We start from the raw sequence: 23333 nt of genomic DNA, 5'->3' as shown, positions 1-23333 counted from the left end.
CTGCGTAAATTTTTTGTCGATCTATTCTATAAAATATTTTACGTCCAAGCAGAACAATGTTTTCTCCTCATGATTTGTAAAAATGGTTATTTTTGTAGTTTTAATATGGAAATAAAATATATGAAGGTTTAATTAAGGATTTAATTGATAGTGTTCAGATCAAAATTTGCACTGATTCGTCTGTCATTTACTCTGTTCCAATATCTTCCAAATTAATCTACTTTACTTGAATCTTTCAACAAGTAGTACGTCGAAAACAATGTAGCAGAGAAAGAATATAACGTTTGCAATAATACGAGAACATTAAATAACTCCAACAGTTTTCCTTTGTAAGTGCATGCTTTAATTATATGTTTGTAAAATAATTGTAGTAATTAGACTTTGTGCGAAATGAGCATTTTCTGCTTCTATCGAGAAGACTCGTAAAAATTTCTTTCTTTCTTCAACAATTTTAGTAAATTCAGTTTTTTCAATCCTTCCACCGTTTCCCTCCCAAACACATAAAATTCGCAGTCCACCAAATCGATTGCACCTTTACACTTGTAATCAGCAAGTGCGAAAGTTCCACGAAAACTAAAAAATCCAGATATCTCCGCGTGTTGCCTGGCCAAATTCGGCACACCCAGTATATTAGCACAAAGAACTAATTCCTGAAAAGTTGCGCAAACAATTGCGACGCTAGTGCAATGGCCAGGCGGTGGCCGACGTGTTAACGTGCGCAGCACTTCAATTGTTCGTCTGAAAAACTACTCTGTTGGTAAGTAATAAATAATAAAAAAAAATGTTATGTCTGGTAGTGTATCTACGCGCTCGTTGGGAATTAGTGGTCGAGGCTGCCGCGCAGGTATTGCAAGCAACCTGTGTGGCATGAGAACGGGGCCCTCTCTTCTCACATAATGAACGACTTCGAAGAACGGCAGTGGCATTGACCTGAATCTATTAGGGCTTTGGTTTGGCGGTATTATAACTGGCCGTGAATCAATCCCTTACTTAGCAACATTCGCGGACCACACGAAACTCTGTATGGCTCATTATGCCGGTCCTTGTTCCACCGGCGCTTCGAGTGCCAGTCAACGAGTTCAGAACTTTATTCTTCGTTCCTTCCTTCTTTCCTCCCTGCGTTCCATCACAGTCTCCATTATCGCTATACATTCAAAATTTTCAATTATTTATACCGATCATGCTGGGCCTCCACGATCCAGAGGCTTCGATATAACGTAAAATTCTTTAACACTTCGACTGGCCGGTTGGAGCTCCACAAGATCAAAGTAAATGTAGCCAAATGTTCACTTATTCTCTCCGCGTTAAGCAAAATAGCTTCACAAGCGAGAAATTCAAAATTGAATCGGATCAAATTAATATTTGATTGAATAAAATTGAAAATAGAAGATTGATATTACATTAATGTATACGTTTTTCTGACGGAACGTTCGATCGGAAACAGAGATTTGCTACATCTGGATAAAATCGATGTGAAGGAGATTAACTAAAATAAATCGATTATGTCCATACGAATGAAACGAAAACGTAATATCGGATACGATAATCGTAGAAACAAATATTTACACACCTTTGATTCCTTAGTTTACTTTGGAAAGGAACCAACGGGGATTGGATTATATGTAAAATATTTCAATAATATTCTATGGGTTTGAACGTATGATTTTGGGCTAATGCAAGGAAAATATGGGTTCGGTAACCATGTTTTCTGATTAAATGAATTCCAACAAGGCACTTGCTACAATTGCCTCATTTATGAATAATTCATCTTTCAAAAAATGATCTAAAATCTAGATCAACTAAAAATCTGTTAGATAATGTGCATAGATTGAACAAATTAAACTTTTTAACGAAATCTGAGATTTAATGATATCCAATATAACAATATCATGATATTTATAATACCTATTAACAATTTTGGCAAATATATTGGAAACAAGAAACATATTGAATTTAAAAAAATTTGTTGCTCGTACTGCTTTAATATTCTTTCGTTCCAAATTGACTGTATGACATAATTCACTAACAGACCGTAAATCTTTGTTCAAAGTAAAGATTGTCAACGTCGACTACAACAAATAAGAATTCAATAAAAAATTGTTCTTCTTCGGAATAATTTTAATAAGGTTCCTTTATGATTTTATTGTAACGTGTTCGACCTATTTAATTTTCGTAGAAATGCGTGCAATCCGCAGTTTACTCAGCACTTTTTGCATTAGACATAATTAGTTTTAGCTTTTACAAATAAAATTACAAATAAACCGAATATAAAGCGATGTTGGATAATCATTATTTAAAGTAACACATATTATATGCATCATAAAAACAGTTTTAAAAGTGTTATATTATTAATATATTATATTATTAAACAAATGTTTTGTTTTGAACAATGTTCAAAATTTTTAATTGGGTCATCAAGCTCTACAAAACAGTCGGTTGCTTCGTGTCGTTAAGAGATTTTGCAAAGGTCCCTATAACGCCGGTAATCACACTGTTCGCGTAGCGGTTCTTTTGGGGAATATTTCAACAGAGGCCAGCAATTTGATGAATGAAGAATTTGGACAAGATGCAGAAGCCTTGCTTATGATTACAAAAGATATAAGAAACAGCGCATATCAATCAAAATTAATATGTTTATTTTCTTTCCATTATAAGAAATCTTTTAGTCAGTTGATGAAATTTTTCTCTTATTTTTAGACTTTATGAAACAAGGTATGAAAATACAGATTTGCATAAAAATCTACAGTTTATTTATAATACTGCCTTACAAGCATATTATTCTTAATAAATTAGAATATGTTTTAAACTTGAAAATGACATTTAAAAAACCTGACAAATGTGACGTTTTACGACGTTCAATTTCAAGAAAATAAAATATGATTGTCATACTTAATTTTGTATGGTACAAATAATTTTGCAAACCTTTTGCAAAAATTGAATATGAAATAAACAAACATTAATTGAACGGTTTTGCACGTATGTGTTAAATAAAAGCATAATTGTCAATGTTGAGTATCAAATGACAACAACCCCTGGCAATAAGTTTCCGATCAGACGCGTTAATATAAAATTTACTAACAAGATTGATTATTTTGGTGTGTAAAATAATATTCTTTGTAATTTTAAAAGTAACGGAGAATTAAGAGGAGCTTAGTATAAGAGCAAATACAAATACTAAAATAAAAACAAAGTAAATTTCGTATTAACTCGTCTAATCGGAAACTTATTGCCAGGGGTTGTAGACTTGTAGACTTTGCTTTTTATGCAAAATAAAAATTGTTTGCATTGATAATAAGGAACAGAATCCAAATAATCTTCTTTTAATGTTTTTAAGAAGCTCAGACTAATATATTGATACTGTCGAAATATTGTAACCTGTTTTCTGCTTCAAATTGTACTTATTAATTTTTGTTATATTAATTTATTATTTATATTAATTATACTATTATTATGTTGCATTATTCTTAATTTAAGTGAGGGAAGAATTTTTGCAAGTTACTTCCTCGATTATCTTATTAATGAAAATAAAATTTGGGAATCTTAATCTAAATGCGGCTGTATTTAAATTTGTACACGCGATGATTAATATATAAAAAGTGCCAAACAAAATGCCCCTAGACTAAATTAAATAATATATTAAGAAAAAGGATAAACAAGTGTTGCGGGTGGACGCGTTAGGTAAATCACTTCATATAACAGTCAACAAGTGACACTAGGACGGACAGTGTCTAGCTTCTAAGTTTTAACCTAGTGACATCGTAGGAGAATTCTTCATCGTTGATGAGAAATCCAGGCAACAAACCATTTATCGTAGCTTTATATCTCAGGATAAAGTCACACGTGTTCACTATCGTGTGAATATTTTCAGCCGACGATGAACTACGAAAATACGTGCAATTAAATATAGCTATCCAAAAATGTGTGTTATTACCTACCTCGACGTTATGAATGTCATATACGTATATAACTGCTTCAGCGTGCATACAAGTTACGCAGAATCATATCAAATTAATTGCGGCTGTTTAAATTATGCGTTTGAAATATACTTGATGAAAAATTTTAATTAAATCCATTGAAATTGATGAAGTCATAAGAGCACATCGGTGCAGATAAAATAAACAGAGAGATCGAAAATACTTCCTTCTCGTGTTCTCATAAATTATCGTTTCAGCTCGACTAATAGAAAATGAAACGCGGTTGAAATCATAACATTTTCTGAGATAAATGAATGTAATAAATGGACCGCGGAATTCCGCTTTCATTCATCGTATTTTTTTTTTAAATCTAAGAAAGGGATACACCTTTTATATTGACTAGAACATTCCTTGCGGTGAATAATAGAATGCAGATTTTATGCATTTATGATAAAAATGAGTGGAAACAATCTTTTGCCGCATTATTACTCATTCAGTGATTTACATTCGTCGACGATTAAATACAATTCATTGATAAATAACATTTTGTAAAAACACAGAAATATTCTTAATAAATTATCTTTAGTTATTATGTTTTTTACTTTACTTATAATTATCTTAAAGTTGGATCTTCGAACTAAAGAAATAAAACTACGAACATACCGAAAATATTAAACCCTGAAGTGTCATTCACATCGTTGACAACTGTGTTTAAACAGTGTTTACAATAAAACAATCTTACACAGATCCGCAGTCTAAGAACCTGTCATTTTTGGACCTAATTTCTCATACTTTCATCGGGACACAGTTTGGTATATCAAAGGGAAAAAATAACGATAATATTGATAAAAGTTTTTCAGGATGGTAGGGGCACAAGACGTTGTATTTCCCTATCGAGAGTGTCGTCACAGACTGCGTGGCACCTAAAAGTCTCTCGTATTTCACGGAACTCCGTTTCCTGCCAAGCACACGTTCGAATTACGCCGACGAGCAACTTGTTTCCCAGGCAGGCGCAATTCCAGCCAAAAATCAGCTGAAAAAGGAAGCTAAACAATAGCCGTGACGAACTGGAGGGTGCAGGACCCTCCGGAGAGGAAGCTCTAGGAAATGAGGGGAGTTGCCCTCCACTTTCACGCTCCACATTTCTCTTTCTCTCTGTTTGCTTAGGCAGACCAAAGATTGATTTATGATAATTAGCCCGCGAAATTTATGCATTTATGATGAAAATGAGTAAGTGACGTGTAAAGAAATACATGGCTGGATTAAAAGTGTTTAAGAATGTTAATGTGATAACTTTTAGATTATTAAAACTACCAAACCAGACAAAATGACGGTTTCAAATTTCTTTATTTACATTTGCTGATGTTATAAAAATGTTTGTACCAGGAAGTTTTAGATAAATTTAGATTGTTAGGAAATAATATGCATTATTGTTGAGTTTAGGACTCGATAGTTCTAGTGTCAAGAATGTTAATGTATTAGTTTCAGTTTATTAAAGTGATTATTTTTTGCATTCGTTGTAAACAAGTTTTATTTTGCACAAAGAGACCCGATGACTAATGACAATTATCAGTCGTTAATAGAATGTCGCACGATCCAAGTTTATGGACGAGATTAAGAGTTTATTCGAAGTCAAAATCAAGTTTAATTCAATCCCTTGACGCGTTTACTACCACAACACAACCATAAGAAGTTTTACAACTTCGAAGCTGTTTAATTAAGGAACTTGAAACTGACAAGTTTAAATTGATTAAAGTTTCCTTAAATCTCCCGCATGTTATAGATCCCAGTTTGTAATATAATCATGTAACAATACTTTGCTTCTAAATCTCATTAAAGAATGTCGATATATTAACTCTTTTAGTTTGTACGTGGTACAGACGAGAGTCAGTTTAATATGAATATAATGTAAGTACAAGTAATATAATCTGAATTACATTCATATAATAAGAATGTAATATATAACAGCCATAAAAATAATATAAATATTAGGCGAGAATTATCTCTATATTTAGCGTATAATTGCAAATGTATATAACAGCGTATAATTCATTTTTGATGTACTTAAAACGATATTTAGTAAATATTTCTTCGCTCCATATCTCTTCCGAAACATTAACAATTAATGTTATAATGATTAATGATATAATCTTAACCGTTTTCACGAATCCTTCTTCTTTAACGAATTATTTTTCACTGTGCACGTTATGCGCAAAAATAAAATATAAGATTTTACCATTATCTACATTTCCCGAATTAGGATGAAATTTTTCCTTTTTTAACAGATATATTTCATTCATAAACATTACTTTCGATTTAGTGTGACGAATAAGATAATAAATGAACCACAATACAGTAAATCTTTTTAATGGCGCTTAGATTGTGCCTACAAATGGACAATTTGGAAAGAGGAGATACGATTATAGCCTTTCGGCACGTTTTTATAATTACCGATTGTCAACTATAGAAACGAGCCGCAAGGCTCGAATAATCGTATCGTCTCTTTCCAAATGGTTAAAATTGTTAAAATTGTTTAAAATATGTATTATAGCATCATATTACATCATATTACAATAAAACTTTTTGCACATATGAGCATGATTAAAAGCATTGTAAAACATTTCTGCAGGTGTATTATCTTATTTTTTACCAATGTGTGCGTGTATGCGCAAACCATTATTTTCGATTTAGTGTGACGAATAAGGTAATCGAAACATGGACAAATGAAAACTACTGCAACAGTAAATGAACGACAGTGTAGTATATTTTTGTAATGGCGCTTAAATTGTGCACAAAAATGGACAATTTTGAAAGAAGAGATACGATTATAGCCTTTCGGCTCGTTTTTATAATTGCCGATTGTCAACTATAAAAACGAGCCATAAGGCTCAAATAACGTATCTTCTCTTCCTAAATTGTCCATTTTTGTGCAAAATCTGAGCGCGAGTTAAGGAGAATTTACTGTACCTGGCTGTTGCAGTCTCTTTAATAAAATGTAATATAATAGGTTTTAGGTTTAGCTGGAGAAACTGCGAAAGAGGGACTGAACGTAAAGAATGTGTGAAATGAGATAGATATGAATAAGACCATTGTAAACCAAGTACTTTCATGGCTGTAAGATTAAGATATTGTTAAATATAGATTCTGTAAAACTTTATTTACACAGTATTACATTAATTTATAGATTCAAGATAAAGAATTAAAATGACTTACTGTAGCTTTAAAATTACTTACACACTTGGTTGCGTCTTAAGGGTTGAAAGAATATTTTTCCTCTCTTATATGTATAGTGAGGTCACGATATATGAAGTAGATCGGTGTAAATTTTAACTTGATTGACAAGCTGAAGTAAATAATAAAAGGCAAAGTTCTATGTCCATCAATCATATGCATTTCTTTGTAGAGTGTATTACGGGTTAAGGCGTTAAAGCTGACAGGATATTGAAAATACTTGGTCTACATTTTACAGAGTGCTGTACAGTGAGGTGAAAAAATGGTGGAAATATGTTTTGCAAGTGGAAGGAAATTAACATGAGTATATCAATATGTGTGTGTGTGTGATTGGGAGTTTTTTAATTAAAATTTTAAAAGAAAAATATTAAAATTGAAGTATGTAAGAAGTTCATAATTAATACATCACAGAGTGATGATAACTGAACAATGATCATCAAATCTGCTTACTTTAGCTATTGGTTTAATGTATCAATTTTTACAGATTTTATTGTTCCACAAGGCCTAAAAAGTTGCAATGTATTTTCTGTTTTAGAAGTATGGCTCAGCTTTGCGTAGAAGGGCCATTATCGATTATTAATTCTTTGCTTCACTGTTTTATTGTAATTATCTTGTGAATTTAACGAGCTACTATAAATCGTTGTACCTCAAAAATGAAATACGAGCATTTTAAAGCCATTTTGATAAGCCATTTTGATATTTTAAAGCCATTCCATAAACATATTATTGTTATTATTGAAATTAATATTATATTGCTATTATTTAACCGTTTAATATGGATAAATATTCCTATTAACAGAATATTAAAATGAGATCTGTTACTTTCAGATATCTTGTAAATTGCGTTAAAAATTGGAATAAGAAAGTATTCAAACAGTAACTTATCATCAATCAATTTTTAGAATTTTAAACGATATGAATCAATAAAACAATGTATACAAAGTCTTACAAAGAATTAAAAGTAGAACGTTACAATACCCTTTGCTCCAAGTAAAATCAAGTAAAGGGAAGTGCTTGTAAAATAATGCTTTACCAATGTCTTAGTATTGAGTTTGTTAAATTTTTATTTAGCTTGTTCTTTTTCAGTTGCATTATCCGTTCGGGGCCATTCGCAGTTACAAAATGAAATATAATACAGACCCAGGTATTTGCTTGGATGAAACGAAAAATTTTCCACATGTATATTTACTGAACGAAAAAGTTCGATCGATGTACATATATGTATACATACCAGCTTCTCTCGAACGCGTGCTCACAACCTGTAGAATATACCAACGTGAAAGAAGGTTATTAGCTATTTACAGATATTATATTTCAATGAATGTATATATGTATTAGTTTTGATTTACAATTATAAAATCTATTAATTATAGACCGATCGATCTATATAAGTAGAAGTAGTATCAACAAATTTAGAGAAAATTATAAAGGATATTTAAATAGCAAATATCATCAACCCGGTAGGAAGTCCAAATGCATAGAAATATATTTGCTAAATTGACGTCGAGAGGTTTAATTTTTTCATTATTAAATGAAAAGCACGGCGTCCCGCTTTATATTATCGAAAATATTTCATTTGATATTATACAAATGTTATACAAAGCGCATTTTTAAATAAAATGAAATAGACAGGAAATTTTATCAACTGTTAAGTTTACTTTAGAAAATTCCACTGTCCGTGATTTAAATCATCTGGGAACGGTTCAAGGATTGCAGTAACTTCACAACGAAATTTTTAATCACACGCCTTACAGCTCCCTGACCACGCATCCAGAGATTACCAGGATTTTTCTGCATTCCAAACAAAGGTTTGCACCGCACGACTTTGGAAGTGACGAAGAATTAAAAAACTACTTTATATCGAATTTAAATCTGAGCCAAAACCTTCCTGAGATAGCACTGCGAGCTAGTGAATCGATGTGAAATACACGCGCGTCATAATCGATAACGATTCTATAGAAAATAATACATACGTTGTATGGTTTTATTTGTCTGTAACCAAAGCTTTTTCAATTTTACTCCCGTGTCAAACATGACTGCACCTACGTTTCATCTTTCACAGCGTACAGGGTGTCGCAGAATTTTACGTCATGACGTGAGTAACTTGCCCCCAAATTGACGTTGACCTTGAAAATTAAGGACAATAGTCGGAAGCTTTTTCTTATCTGCCTAAAATCACGTTATTTATTTACACAAATTTAAATTTTGCAAAGCAAATCTTCGTGACAAGTAGAAAACAATGCAAAGAAAATATTTCTGGATTTCTGACCTCGAACTTTTAAGTTCAGGGTCGAGTTATATCAATGTCAGGATTACATTATGGTGGTCTCAATATATAATTCATTTATAAAGCGTATGTTAACTGCCAATGTCAAACAAGTTATACAATTATACATATCAATTGTATATACCTAGATCAATTTGATGTTGCTTTTTATAATTTATTTCTGTAAATGCTTTTGCAGATACTATTCGGCGTTCGTTTGCGCATCTTTAGCATTTGCCTTTGAAGCTCTGTCCATATTTATAACAGACGACACAGACGAACTGGGTGTATGTTTTGCGTACACTGCTCACAGATTGTATCTGGGTTAATATTGGGTTGCGCAATATGAAATTTCTAATTACAGTAATTTCTCCCTAATTGACGCTCGGATTGTGCACAAAAATGGATAATTTAGAAAGACGAGATAATACGATCATTTGAGCCTTTTTATAGTTGTTGATAATCGGAAAGTATAAAAACAAGCCCCAAAGCTTAAATAATCATATCTCCTTTTTCTAAATTATCAATTTTTGCGCACAATCCGCGAGCGTCAATTAGAGAGAATTTACTGTATTTGCAAATGGATCGCTGAAGTTGAGTGTTCAAAAAGCTTTGAATTTATTCTTATTGATTTAATACGTATGAAAATTTTCTTTGCCACTTTTCATATTTAAGTTGTACACTACGCATATGCTACTTTCTTTTTTAAACATGCGAATTTTAAATATCGTTAAGTACACTTGTAAGATATTGTAACAATTATGTAATCCATGTTATCCACTCCACATTATACAAATTAATTATACAAATTTAAATAAACTACGTAGAGTTGCACAAACTCCACTTAGAAATTTTGGGAAACCTTAGATAAAACAGAACTGCAAATTTGTGAGAATATTCACAATAATTGAATAATTAAAAAATCAATCCAGTATTACCAGTATTATCGTTTGTTACATTCTTGGCTAACTAGAATTTGTGTATGAACTTTATGAAAAAGTTTCTAGTGGTATTCGCTGGTAAACGAATCATATGCAGAAGGTTCGAAAAGCTCCATTAAAGAGGGGAATTTTTAAAAAGAGCTTAAAAAGACCTTTTTATGGAAAACCTCGCATGATAAATGCTCTTTGAGAAACGGCTCCACGTATTAATAAAATATGATTACTCTTGAACTTTGATATTCACAGCAAATGAACATGGATTGCTTTCGAAATTGATATTATAATTATTTCTTATATACATAGCCACTGACAGCCGCAGTCGAATGTGTTTTCAATAAATAAATAATTATGAAGACCTCGAAATAACACGTTCGTTTGAATCCAATATTTTAGTGCCTCCAGTCATATTGCTATCTATCAGTGTTTGCTTGTGTGGGATGTATAGGTGCTTTTTAATTTCCGTTAGGGGAAGCTACAGGAAAATGTACATTTTCGGTTCACTGTCATCAGTATAGAAGGTTTAAGAAATAGCTTTCGGTGTAAAATGTTTACAAGAATGACAAAGAGTGTATTGGAATATTTATGCTAAAAAGATTCAACTCATACGTATTAATTATGTTCTGCTAATACTCATTTTTTGATAGGCTTGTAATAAAGGATAACATTTCTTTACTAATAGTATTTATATGTGTATTTTTTTTGTGATTGTTCATCTTCCTAGGTAATTCATCCCACACCATTTTCATCGATTTTTCGTGTATATTTATTTTCAAAACTTGTCAATTGCGGGAAAGTGATTAAACTTAAAAAATAATTCAAATTCAAATATTAAAATGAGTTCTTTGATGCCTTTTTTAAAATTAATGTTAATATGTATTCTTAATTTTTCACATCATCACGGGTACAAAGTATGCATGCAGAACATAATAAATCGAAATATAAATATTCCAAACGTAACTGTTTTGTGTGTCTGCATATGGTAACAAATGTCGTCTACAAATATATTTGTTCTTTTGGTATTATTGTAAATTCATGAAACAGATATTGTTGTAATATATTAACATCATACGAGGTATAAGAAACATTCGCTTTATGCTTGTGAAACGTATATCCAATATAACATTGCATACATATATACACGTATATACGAGTACATTTTATTAATTGTATCAAGCATAATAAATTAATTAAATTCTATATTTTAATCCAATTACTTCTATACGATTTACTACAATTATTAGACTGTGGATTTTTATGTAAATTTTCATTTTCATACGTGATTTTACAAAAATTCGAGTGTAAAAATAAGTGTCTCTTTTACTTATTGCAAAAAGGAAATAAAAATGCTATTAGACCGTTAATTTATAGGTTTTACTGCATTTGAAAAATTTGAACACGCAATAAATGCATACAGATCCGTGATGTAATAATTATCGTTCTCCACAGCATCGTAAGCAGCAAACCGAAACCGTTAAATTGAAATTGAAGCTTTAACGGATAAACTGAAAACCAGATAGAGACGAAATAACCGACGAAATAAATGTTTCACTTCGTACTTTCTCTCAGTAATTAAGATCTGTTTGGACAAGCTAAATCTCGGACGAATTTCAGAAAAACGTCCGCGTGCCCCCTCAACCTTCCTCCCACGACTCCCTCGTTCTCCAACCATACATCTACCCCGATTTCTAACAGCCTATCGGAGCGCTTTAACGTCTGCTTGTTTGACATTTCCGAGTTAGTGCTAAGACGGTTCACAAGTAGTGCTCGATCTGACGGTGGTGTTTCCTTTAACGTGTCCAGCTGTTGCAAAATTGTCGAAAGTGAAAGAAGCATCCAGAACATAGAAAAGTTGAAGGAAAGTAAGTTTGTCACATTGATCTTCTAGATTTAATTAAGTTCTATTTAATTTTAGAGCAATCTAAAAATCGCACTTGTCAATGTCAATCGTATTTGTGCGTCTGCTATTCTAGTAACAATGATGCACGTTAATATTTTCCGATCGTTTGGTCGAACTACCACTACCTATTTGTTTAAATTTTGTGATCGACATGACTAGATTGCAAAATAAAAATTGTCTAAATTAATTGTAAAAAACATAAGCTAGTTGAAAATGTTTTATCTCTTTTTCAACGATTATACTAAGTTGAAAATAATGTAACAATATCTTTAAATTCTTCTAACGTTCATCCAGTTTCGCGTTTAACTTATTCATCTTTGTCATAAATGCATAAAGCCCGCGGTCTAGACGTGACATGTACAAATTATGGATGAGGATCTTCGCATTTTAGATAGAATCAATGATTCATTCCAAAGGTATAATCGAATTGCACCTCTTTTGTGAAATCTAGTTATTTAACTCGTAACATATTTAAATTATTGTTATTGATAACTAGGAGTATTTTCCCCATATTTTTTACATTACAATCATTAACAAATTAATCAAAATAATCTTAACAAATTACTTTGTCTTAAAGCTGATTAAATGATGACTACACTAGATTGCGGATCTTAATGCAAAATAGAAATTCTCCTACTCGACTGCCAGAAACAGAGAATAAATAAAAATGTATTTTCTCTTTCAATAATTGCAACAGGTCGGAAACAATGTAACTAATATTATTAATTCCTTTTAATCTGTTCACAATTTTGTTTTTCATTCAATCATTTCTGTCAAAAATGTATAAAGTCCACAATCCAACCATTATTATTAACAATGAAGCACACGTTCTACTTCGATTTTGTGTACATACACAAATTGTAAGAAAGTTATTTCTATAAGATTATGGCAAAATAGCACAAGCACATTAATATTTAACAATTTCTGTAACTTTCAACAGATTATTTAATATTGATATTTATGGTTTGTGCAGAGTTTTCAAATGCAAGAAAACGTAATGAACAAGGTCTAATAGCATTCTTATTCTTTGTTCACGGTGAGAAACCTTTTAATTGACGAAGAAAATTTTCTTCTGGTTCTAATTTTCGTAAAATAACGTACGTAAATGAGAATTTACGAGAATAAAGATCAGTCTACTGATATAAACCCGTTGCACTATAATATTGTGTCAGACTCGTTGTGAAAATTTCGAACATAATCTACTAAATATGTATCTCATTTACTTCATTTACGTAAAAATAAAATTCATGTGTTCTGTTCTCAATATTTTTAGCAATTGCAATTAACGTACATTCTCATCTAGTTTCTTACCAACCACGTAGTGCTAGTCAACGTAGCTATGACAAGCATTTATAGAGCAAAGGGTTACGCGACAATTCCCAGAGAAATGATTTTATTTACATCGCGTTCTTCTTGATGGGATCGAAAGAACAACTTGTACGGTTGCGTTTGATAGCTATTGAATAACATTTCATTCCGTTCTAGCCGAGATGGAACAGCCGGAGGAAGTATCTTTGGAAAATACTTTAGAAACTACACTTCCCGGCCCGCCGTATCTCCAACTGAATTTCCAGAGTTCCTGTTGCCCCGGGAATTGGAAGTTTTGGAATAATTTATCGAATTTTTGTAATATGTCAACGCCGATGAATGTCACCGGCGAAATTAATTTGACTTCGCATTATGCTGTAAACAGCCAGCATTTTGGCGCAGAACAGAACAATGATCGAATGTGCAGGTAAATATCGCGTGCAATTAGAAAACAACATGCATAGCTCTTGAATGTTTTTTTATACCTAATGAAGCATTCGAGTAAAATAGTGTGCTTCAGATTTGAACAGATAATAACATTTTTTATTGGAAAATGCCAAAGTATTGTTGTATCAACTTTCTCAAATTAAAAAGGGGTTAAATCACTGTGCAAATTAATTATTTATTTATTTATTAAGGATGATATAGGTGCATTATTTAGGATCTGACTTCTTTCTATGATATAGGAGCATTATTTAGGATCTAACTTCTTTTATTTCAATATTGTATCCACATAACCACCACTTATTACCTAGTTCAATCATAACAATTTTTGTTTATATATATTTATATCTTTATTGTGCAATTATCGCTGTTCTTTGGTATTTACTTATCGCTTTCCTTTTTATTCCCCTCATTCCCCCCTTCTCGTGTTCTCTCCCTCTTTGTCCCCTTCATCTTCATCAGCCCACTTCCCGTTGTGCTCAAAAATTCTTCAATTCCCATTTCTCTTCTCACAGCTTCCAATTTTCTCAACTCATGCACTTTCGTTTCTTCCCCCTCCTCACAAATCCTGCACATTCTCCGCTCTTTCTCGTTTAGTGTTATTTCCCTTTAATTTTGTTTCCACTTCTCTGTGCAAAGTAATTTGTCGAAAAAGTAATTTTACACCTGCCTGTTATTTCCAATCGTCTTCTATCGTTTTGAAAGCGTTTCAGTAATTACCTCACGAACACAGGTCGTTTGGTAGCGAACACATTACAAACGGATGAAAACCTTTGCAGCAACTTGATGCAAGATCATTAACATGATAAAGTATTTATTTCATTTATAGTATTCATGTACGAACTACACACGTAGGCAAAATCTGTTGTGTGAAATTCCTTCTGTTTCTATTACTAAATGAAAAGTAGCATGTACTTTACCAGCGACAAATGCGTGCGCCGTTCGTAAACTCGTATTTTGTGTAATGAAAGTCAAATTAGTTCCATGCGCGTTCTGCTGTAAAATTACACCACATAGCGTGATATTCCAGGAACAGCATCATAATCCATCACTTTACGCTGTCACATAATTTTCATGGTTCATACAGCGAATAAGCAAAACTATAATAATGGTGGGGACCCGGTTAACGAAACGATGATTGCAGCATTATAATTATTAATGATGGCGAACATTGATTGCCCAATTTATTGGAACAGGTCATTTTGTGTTTGCTATAGTTTATGCAGTCAGAATGCGGAATTGTAGATTGCTAAAATTCATCTTTTTAGAAATGATGATTACGATGAAAAGTAAAGACAAAATATTATTGTTTGCTACGATATATTGGTGATATCCTATATTATTTTATAAATTCAAGTCGATGTTTAGCAAAATTGAACAAAGCGAAAATAGCTTATAACGATAAAAAATAAAATATTTGTAATGCATGAGTACTTATAAAAATTTATAATTTAGAAAACTGAATTTATGCAGAAGTTGATCAACTCTTATAATTTTATTCATTGAAACCGTTAATGAAGAAAATCATATTTTACTCCAACAAAAGTCTTTTATTTGTTGATCAATACGTGAATTTAAAGTTTCATGATGTAAAAAGTATGTCAGTATCAATTCTATTAAATAATTTATGTATGCAAATAAATGTCTCTTTTCCAATTTCGAATGCGTACTACATTTTGACTTGTGTAAAATTGCTCTTCCATTTTTCATATTTTTTTATAATAGTTTTAAACGTTCCGACATGCCTTGATTTCATTATTCTGTTACAATTTCGAAGTTTAATTTTTGATGAATTTTTTTAATTCACAGAACATAGTTGCACATTATTGCCCATAATTTGTTTCCTTTTAGGGGAAGAGAATAAAATAGAAATTCTAAATGAATAAAAGAAAAAAGTAGAAAAATAAAAAAAAGTGAGGCAACGAATTGTATTTTAATAAAACCTATCATGTTTTGTCGATTTATTTGTTTATATCGCATTATAATGATATATTATATTATCACTAACTTCTTCTTTTATGCAAAAAGGTGGGAGCAATATTCCAACGAAAATACTGAAAAAGAAGGTGAGCACCATTTGGACAGAGATCAAGACATTATTTATGAAAAAACCCAAGATCGTGAGATCACCACCACGATGTTTCGAGCATGGGAGGTTCCGTTCCTTCAAAATGGTGTGCAGAATCCTGGAGATCAAGCGAAATATCACTTATGGCAAAATTCGCAGGTTGCGACAAACATCGGCGACGAGAGAACGCTGTTAATAGGTAGTATGTTAGTAATAAAATTCCAATAACCTCATTTGATGACTTCACTGTCGCCAATATGGTTACAATGAAGCCAGGCTAGTCTAAATATTTTCCTAGTTCAGAACTTCTGTAATGGCAGCATACAAAATTATTGCACAGTAATGACTCAAAGTCTTATCTATGATGACATATTGAAAGACTGTATATTGCTTTAAAACTTAAATATTATAATCCACATACCAGGATCTTATTTAACACTCTCAGGATCATTTATAATTTAGTAACACATATCGTTTAAGGACACCCGTTCTGGACACGTTTTTTCTATAGATCTTAATGAAACATGTGACAATTTAAATTGTTAGAAACTAGATAATCGAACAACAATAATTATACTCTATACTTTCAACTTATTTGATCACGATAATATGATTCAATCGCAAATTACGTCAATTGGAATATTTTCTATCATTCTAAATAATAAAATAATTTCATTTTATTTTTCATGTATGAAGGAATTTATTTAATAATTTTCTACAAAAGCTTCTACACGATCTCAATAATTAATCTGTTTCTGTATAATTTTGTTTATATCCGCAATGATCAAAACGTCTTTGTCCGTAATAATATCCTAGTAAAAAATGAAAATTTATATTTATTGTACATCTGCAACAACTTTTTTGCTTAAATACTGATAACAAAAGAATAAAATTTGATTTCGATTGAAACGAGATGGCTTTCATATTTAGTAAACCCCGTTTAAAGTATCATCATGAAGTAATTCGTTATTACACAAAGAGACTTAAAAAATTTGAAATCATATTGGCCGTCGTTATAAAAGTTCTAATAGATGAAGAAGAGAAACGAAATAAAAAAAAAGAAAGTAGACCTACAAAATACGAAAAACTGTCAAAGTTAACGAGTCCAAGTTTTTGTTATTTTTAATAAAATTCAACTTTGTTCCGCGAATCCACTTGAATGTTCTCGTCAAAAAAAGGTTTCGATAGCTATTGACCGTTGAAATCTGGTAACGAAGCCTCTGTCGATTGACGTCAGTCAGCAATTATGGATGTGATAGCGGCACGGAAGCAAAGCTAAGAGCCTGGCCAGCGATCCGACCATGTTCTCTACATTATCGCAGATCATCCTACGATTCCAGCAACTTCCATTACGCGAGCGGCACGTTTGTCAGCAACCACGGCTGCAACTTGTCAATGACGCATCGAATATGATGCCGCACTAAACAAAACGACAGTGCCCGCTGCCGCTTTCATTAAAAAGAGAGCATACATTACAATTACACTTAACCGTTATTACTCAGATTGAAATTGGCTTACCTTAAAATTATAGACTCTAAAATCCCAGAAATTATAAATTCCAAAATTTTAGAAATTATAGATTTTAATAGACAGAAATTTATCACAATAAAAAGTTGCGATAATAATTCACGAAGATCATTTTTTTTTGTATGGAATAAAGAATTTTGTAGATCTCTGTGTTGAAGATTTTTGTAATAATTCGTTCGTCTTTTCCTATAAAATTTATTTTCGAGTTTCTTTTATCTTCTAAATTCTTAATGTGAATAATGAACAAATGTTTGTGTTATTGTTACTATGCTCTGATATCAATTATCAAGCCTCGCATAGTACAATGGAAAGTTATACTTTGCTGCTAGATTTTTGGAATTGTTTTATGTTTAATAACGCTCGTTTCGTAAGAGACAAAAAATTTCGAGAGTCAAATAATTGAGAATTAATATTTGTTAGAATGTTATCGTATGTCTTCATTATAATTAAAAATTTGACTGAACATACGGAAATATCGTTGTTGGGAAGATGGTGAATCACTATTTCCCACGGGCTCTTTTTTATCTTTGGCAATCAATATCTTGCGGATCATTCAAGCTGAGCGACTGAAACTACATTCCTATGAAATCCTGCGAGTTCGACGAAATGGCTAGCAAAGTAACAAGTTTTCAATGAACACATAAGACGTTTATAATATATTACAAACATAAATATACAAGCTCTCTTTATAATTAGAATTTCATTACCTGCACATACTTGTTATATTTTTAATAATATAGAAAGATGTTTACGACATATTGAAACTAAAATTTCCATGATTTTGGAGAAATAGTTGTCTTGAAGATATTTTAAAACTTTCAATAACAAAAGGATGATTAATTTGTAAGATTGTAATAGTAATATAAACTCAAGATTATATGATTCACCATTCCTTTCAGAGTGGTTGGCTCCTACTGACGGCTCTTAGCTTTCCCTAAAGAAAAAAAAGAAGTCTAATGGCGTCGATCTGGTGAACGGGTTAAGCGTGATGTTGATGTTAAAATACATGTTTATTATATGTATTTATGCATAACAATTTTCATTAACATTACGCAACTATAAAATAATAATTTGAGCAACAATTATTTACGTAGTGTTTCTTCTTAAAAATTATTCAAATTATGTTTTATATATTTTCTCATATCAATAAAAATAAAAGAGATGTTCAAATCCTGTCGGAAATTTCTATGCAATTGATTACTTTCATTTCTTTTTTGCATCATACGGTTAATTAAACCAGTTAACTAGAGTGATACACATTAACAGAGATCCGTGGCTAATTAATAATTATCAACAACAAAAAATTTGTTTTATGTTTAAGCAATTTTGCCAGTATATCGAAATTAGCAATACTTTACTGATCCATGAAAATCATGGTATATCTGCATCTTACTTTGGCCTAAAAGTGAATCATGTAAAAATTACTGTGGTATAAAAATGAATCGTGCGAATCTAGTAATTAGGTTGAGCTATAACTCTGCTTCCATTATACATAGACAGAAAATAATTGAAGATGACAATCTATCAAACTTTACCATCGAGAATTTTAATTTTCTACAGAAGTGCATTTTTTCATCCTTTTTAAAAAATACAATGCTACAAATTTTTTCATATCATTGGATTCTTCATGCCACTTCAAACAAAGATGTATTAGATCATCAGAGTCTCTGACAGCACTTTACTATTGGACTAATGCACTTCTGGGAAAAATCGGACTGTCCGACGATAGAGCTTGATAAACGATATAAAACTGTCGTCTGCAATTAAATGAGAAATAAAACATTAAGTAACTAAGTTAAAAAAACTAAATAAATTTCAGAAGCTGGGAAGAGATTAACCAATGAGAAACCTCGAAAAGAGAGGACTGCATTTACGAAACAACAGATTCGGCATCTGGAATATGAATTCGCACACAGTAATTATCTGACACGATTACGTCGTTACGAAATAGCAGTCGCATTGGATTTAACGGAGCGTCAGGTAAATTAATACAAGAATTCTCCTAAATTAATAACAACACAAGTTTAAATTATTCAATACTATTACTTATTATAATAACACCTTTTTGAAATAATTATAACTTTTTTAGGTGAAAGTTTGGTTTCAAAATAGACGAATGAAGTGGAAAAGGACCAAAGGTGGGGCAGGAAACGTTCCAGAAAAAGATGCTTCTTGATCAGCTACTTTTCTCCAAATTCGAGAAAATTTATGTAACTGTATCACTGTAAATAGTATTTTATATAAAAAGATTACATTTAATTCATCTATAATACTTAAGTTTAAATTTCGTGCTGTAACTATGTAACTAACATTAAAAATATTTATGCGATCGTCATGCTTTTTAGTTACTTGTTTTAAATTTGAGGTCAATGCCCTTGTCTTTCAATTTCTTTTCTAATGCTGACAGTTTTGCTTTTGTACTCTGTACAAAACTGCTATCATTTGTAATGCTTGTGTCTCTTAATTCATTTGCAGTATTTCTACTTCTTAGTTTTGGATAATCTTCGCTTGTCCATGGAGTTCCAATAAAGAAGCGGGAATGTTGCTTCTCTGGTGGAATACATGTAGCTAAACAAAATGAAATGTCGTTTGAAGTTTATCTATCATAAATTATGTAGTTAGTTATTTAGGAACAAAATTACAAAAGTTTTCATACGGTACCTTTCATTAATCTACCACACATTAGGTAGTTGTTCATTGTTTCTGCAGCTATTTTTGCTACATCTGCATTTTCGAATTCAATATACCCATAACCACGACTTTTACCAGTCTAAAATAGAAGAACTCTGATTTCTATCCATTACACTTTCATTTTGCTTGCATTTATATTTTATTAATTCTACGTTAGCATTAGAGAGTTTATAAGATAACATATTTATAAGTTCATAGAAAGTAACTCTTTAAGCTACTGGTAATAATTGTCTAAATCTATTAGTGTTAGCAAATTTATTTGATGTAAATTTTTAAATGTATTGTCTCTTGTTACGGAATCATATTTAATATCATTCATGCACTCAGAACAAAAATTTTCACTAGACAATTACTGTACTTTATCTTCAACAGAATTTAAAAAATATACTTACATTCCTTGACCTTGAAACTCGCACCCTGGTTACATTACCAAATTGTTTAAAATAGTTTCTCATTTGTTCTTCATAAAAGCCATGAGGAATATGACCCAAGTAGACTATACCTTTCGCAGGTTTCGCTTTTATTTTGATTATTTTCTTCGTTGATCTACGTCTACGTGATTTAACTTGTAACGTTGGAACCTGTTTCGTCGAGTCTACACTTTTGTCCTGTGAAATTAAATACAGTTTCCACAAAATTCCGTAATGTATAGGTTATGGTTTTACACGTGATAGCTAACCTTCAAAACTTTTTTCACATTCCTCAACGCCTTCGATACTGTCGATTCCCCTACGATATCCAATGATTTGCGTTTGATTTTTATAGCTTTCTTCACAGGTGGAACCCTGACTGCGTTTGATTTTTTTTTAATTTTCATTTTCAATAAATTTTGGAGTCCGGTAAACAAAGCCACGCAAAGACAAACTTCATGCAGACTTCAATTACAGTAATACGTACAAATTTTTGATAGATGGCAGTGCATTAACTTCTATGGGAAATACCATTTAAATTTTAAATTATTGGCATATTGACTTTTCAAATTTTGTTATTAATTCTTCTACTTATTTATTACTTCTTAATTATTGTTACACTTTATCAATTAAAACAATACTCGACATAAAACTATTTATTATGAACTAATACATAGTTATAGTAATTATACTTCTACATTATTTTTGTAATATTTTTGTAAATGCGTTCATTTTCAATAATTTAAACAGACACACTATTGTTAATAATAATGATTTCTCCTCTAAAGAATTTTCAGTCGCCTTTAGTTCGGTTATAAGTGTGTGGTTTTAGATGTTCCAAGAGTATTATATTCCAAGAGTACATGAAAAAGTAAAAATTTTAAATATTAAAATGTAAACATAATTCTGTGACAGATTTTTATTAATTTTGTATCTTGTTAATATCAGGTCTACCAGAAAGTTTTATCCGTTTGCGAAGTGAAAGAAAATAATACATTTTTCATACATTCAATAATATTTATTGTGCAATATAATTTCTGTCGTTACTACATATGACCTCTTGCCAGCGTGATGGCAATTTGTAAATACCTTTTTTTGAAGAATATATGTCTTAAATGAACATGTGTATATGTATTGAAACTTGAAATGACATTATCCGACGGAACTTTCCCCGGTAGACCTAATGTATTCAATTTATTTATGTAAATGTTTGAGTAATTTTTCCAGAGGCAGACTATTTAAAAGTGATGGAACATAGAAAGCATATTTTTAAAAACGATCTCTTCCTATATTCGACCTTTCAGAGAATTAAAAGGGGTTTTGGCAAATTTCCATGTGAAAAGAAGCAGTGATAAACTGTCAGTTTGAGGTCCGCAAGCGATTTCGTTTTCAATTTCCGGTAGAAACGTTGTAATCCACTTTGTTATCTCTATTTTTTGCTCCTCTTATCTATAAGGTTGATGTTTGACTGCAAACAATTAATATACGAAAAAGAATTATTATCTGTATATCATATATATATATATATATATATATATATATATATATATATATATATATATATATATCTTGTGCTAATTATTCACTCCACACTAATTATTCTAGTATTCTAATATGTGACCAATGGTCAATTATTATTATCATTCATGCACAATCCTTTTTAATCGTGCTGCTATTTATTCAGAAGAATATAACATTTTTCGATATCTATAAATAATTATCTCATGGATTGTTATGAAAGACGAACAAAATTTACTTCTTATTTCTTATAAACATTGAAAAAAGTGTGCTCCAGTTACAAAACGGCGTTTTAAAAAATCACTTTAACTACAAAACATTTTGGGCCCAAGAGGATGCACTAATTTGTGGATGGCTCTTTTTATGACGGATATGTTAACTACTGTAAAAAAGATAACAATTTGTACTTTGATATAACCATTTTCAAGTTATGAACACTAAGATTGATTTTGTAAAATCTTCTTTTAGCCGCTCGGTGATTAAGGGCATGCTTATGTCAAACGTTATGTTCACGTTCAACTACTATTCCAAAATAACGCATAGAAGCAAAATAATTTTGTCAACAAAAGAATTGGAAAATCGAAATTTAACGTAACGATTACACGTTCCAGCCGCTTAGATGTTACAAATCTAAGTAAACTTGATATCGATAAATTATGACAAAAATTGTCTTTCGAGAATCTATAAAGAATCGTGCCAGTCACACATGACTTTCTCCGCCCGCTTCGGTCTTGTTCGAAGTAAAATGATGTGATCATCGGTTTCAACCCATATTCAATATTGAAGGTAACGTGAAAAGGGAGCCACACGTTATTAAATTGTCAAGAATTTTCAATATCGTTAAATGACTGTGCTAAACGTGGTAAGTCATATATCGAAGCTTAAGGACGCTATTTACGGAAAGACGAATAAAATATATATTATCGCACATATTAGGGGTCCTTTCCTCATCGTGAACTACGATTTCCTTTTAAACGATGCTATAATTTCACCGACATCAATGTTCACATGTTTTCATCAATTCTATTAATTTCACCGTCATTTTCACTGATATCGCTTTGATCGACCGCCTAATTTCATCGACACTTTGACTGCCATATGCCAAAATCTAAAAAATT

At 31.3% G+C, this 23333-nt stretch overlaps 2 protein-coding genes across 2 annotated transcripts; one reads left to right on the top strand and one right to left on the bottom strand.

Moving 5' to 3' along the window:
• The first annotated feature begins 12098 nt into the window (after nucleotides 1-12098).
• On the top strand, nucleotides 12099-19931 carry btn (buttonless). Its single transcript, XM_076519370.1, has 5 exons — nucleotides 12099-12211; nucleotides 13735-13984; nucleotides 16030-16268; nucleotides 19416-19576; nucleotides 19686-19931. Exons 2-5 carry the CDS (start codon nucleotides 13740-13742, stop codon nucleotides 19770-19772), a joined length of 732 nt encoding a protein of 243 aa, XP_076375485.1. The 5' UTR covers nucleotides 12099-12211; nucleotides 13735-13739; the 3' UTR covers nucleotides 19773-19931.
• On the bottom strand, nucleotides 19816-21177 carry LOC117219388 (MKI67 FHA domain-interacting nucleolar phosphoprotein). The gene is made up of 4 exons (XM_033468518.2): nucleotides 20967-21177; nucleotides 20680-20895; nucleotides 20258-20366; nucleotides 19816-20164 (listed from the first exon to the last, which is right to left on the bottom strand). The coding sequence occupies exons 1-4, from the start codon at nucleotides 21102-21104 to the stop codon at nucleotides 19938-19940; spliced, it is 690 nt and encodes a 229-aa protein (XP_033324409.2). The 5' UTR covers nucleotides 21105-21177; the 3' UTR covers nucleotides 19816-19937.
• Nucleotides 21178-23333: the final 2156 nt, after the last annotated feature.

The sequence above is a fragment of the Megalopta genalis genome, chromosome 2 (assembly GCF_051020955.1).
Source record: "Megalopta genalis isolate 19385.01 chromosome 2, iyMegGena1_principal, whole genome shotgun sequence".
In the NCBI taxonomy this organism is placed as follows: Eukaryota; Metazoa; Arthropoda; class Insecta; order Hymenoptera; family Halictidae; genus Megalopta; species Megalopta genalis.
The sequence above is the reverse complement of the archived record's forward strand: the minus strand, read 5'-3'. Positions and strand labels throughout refer to the sequence as shown.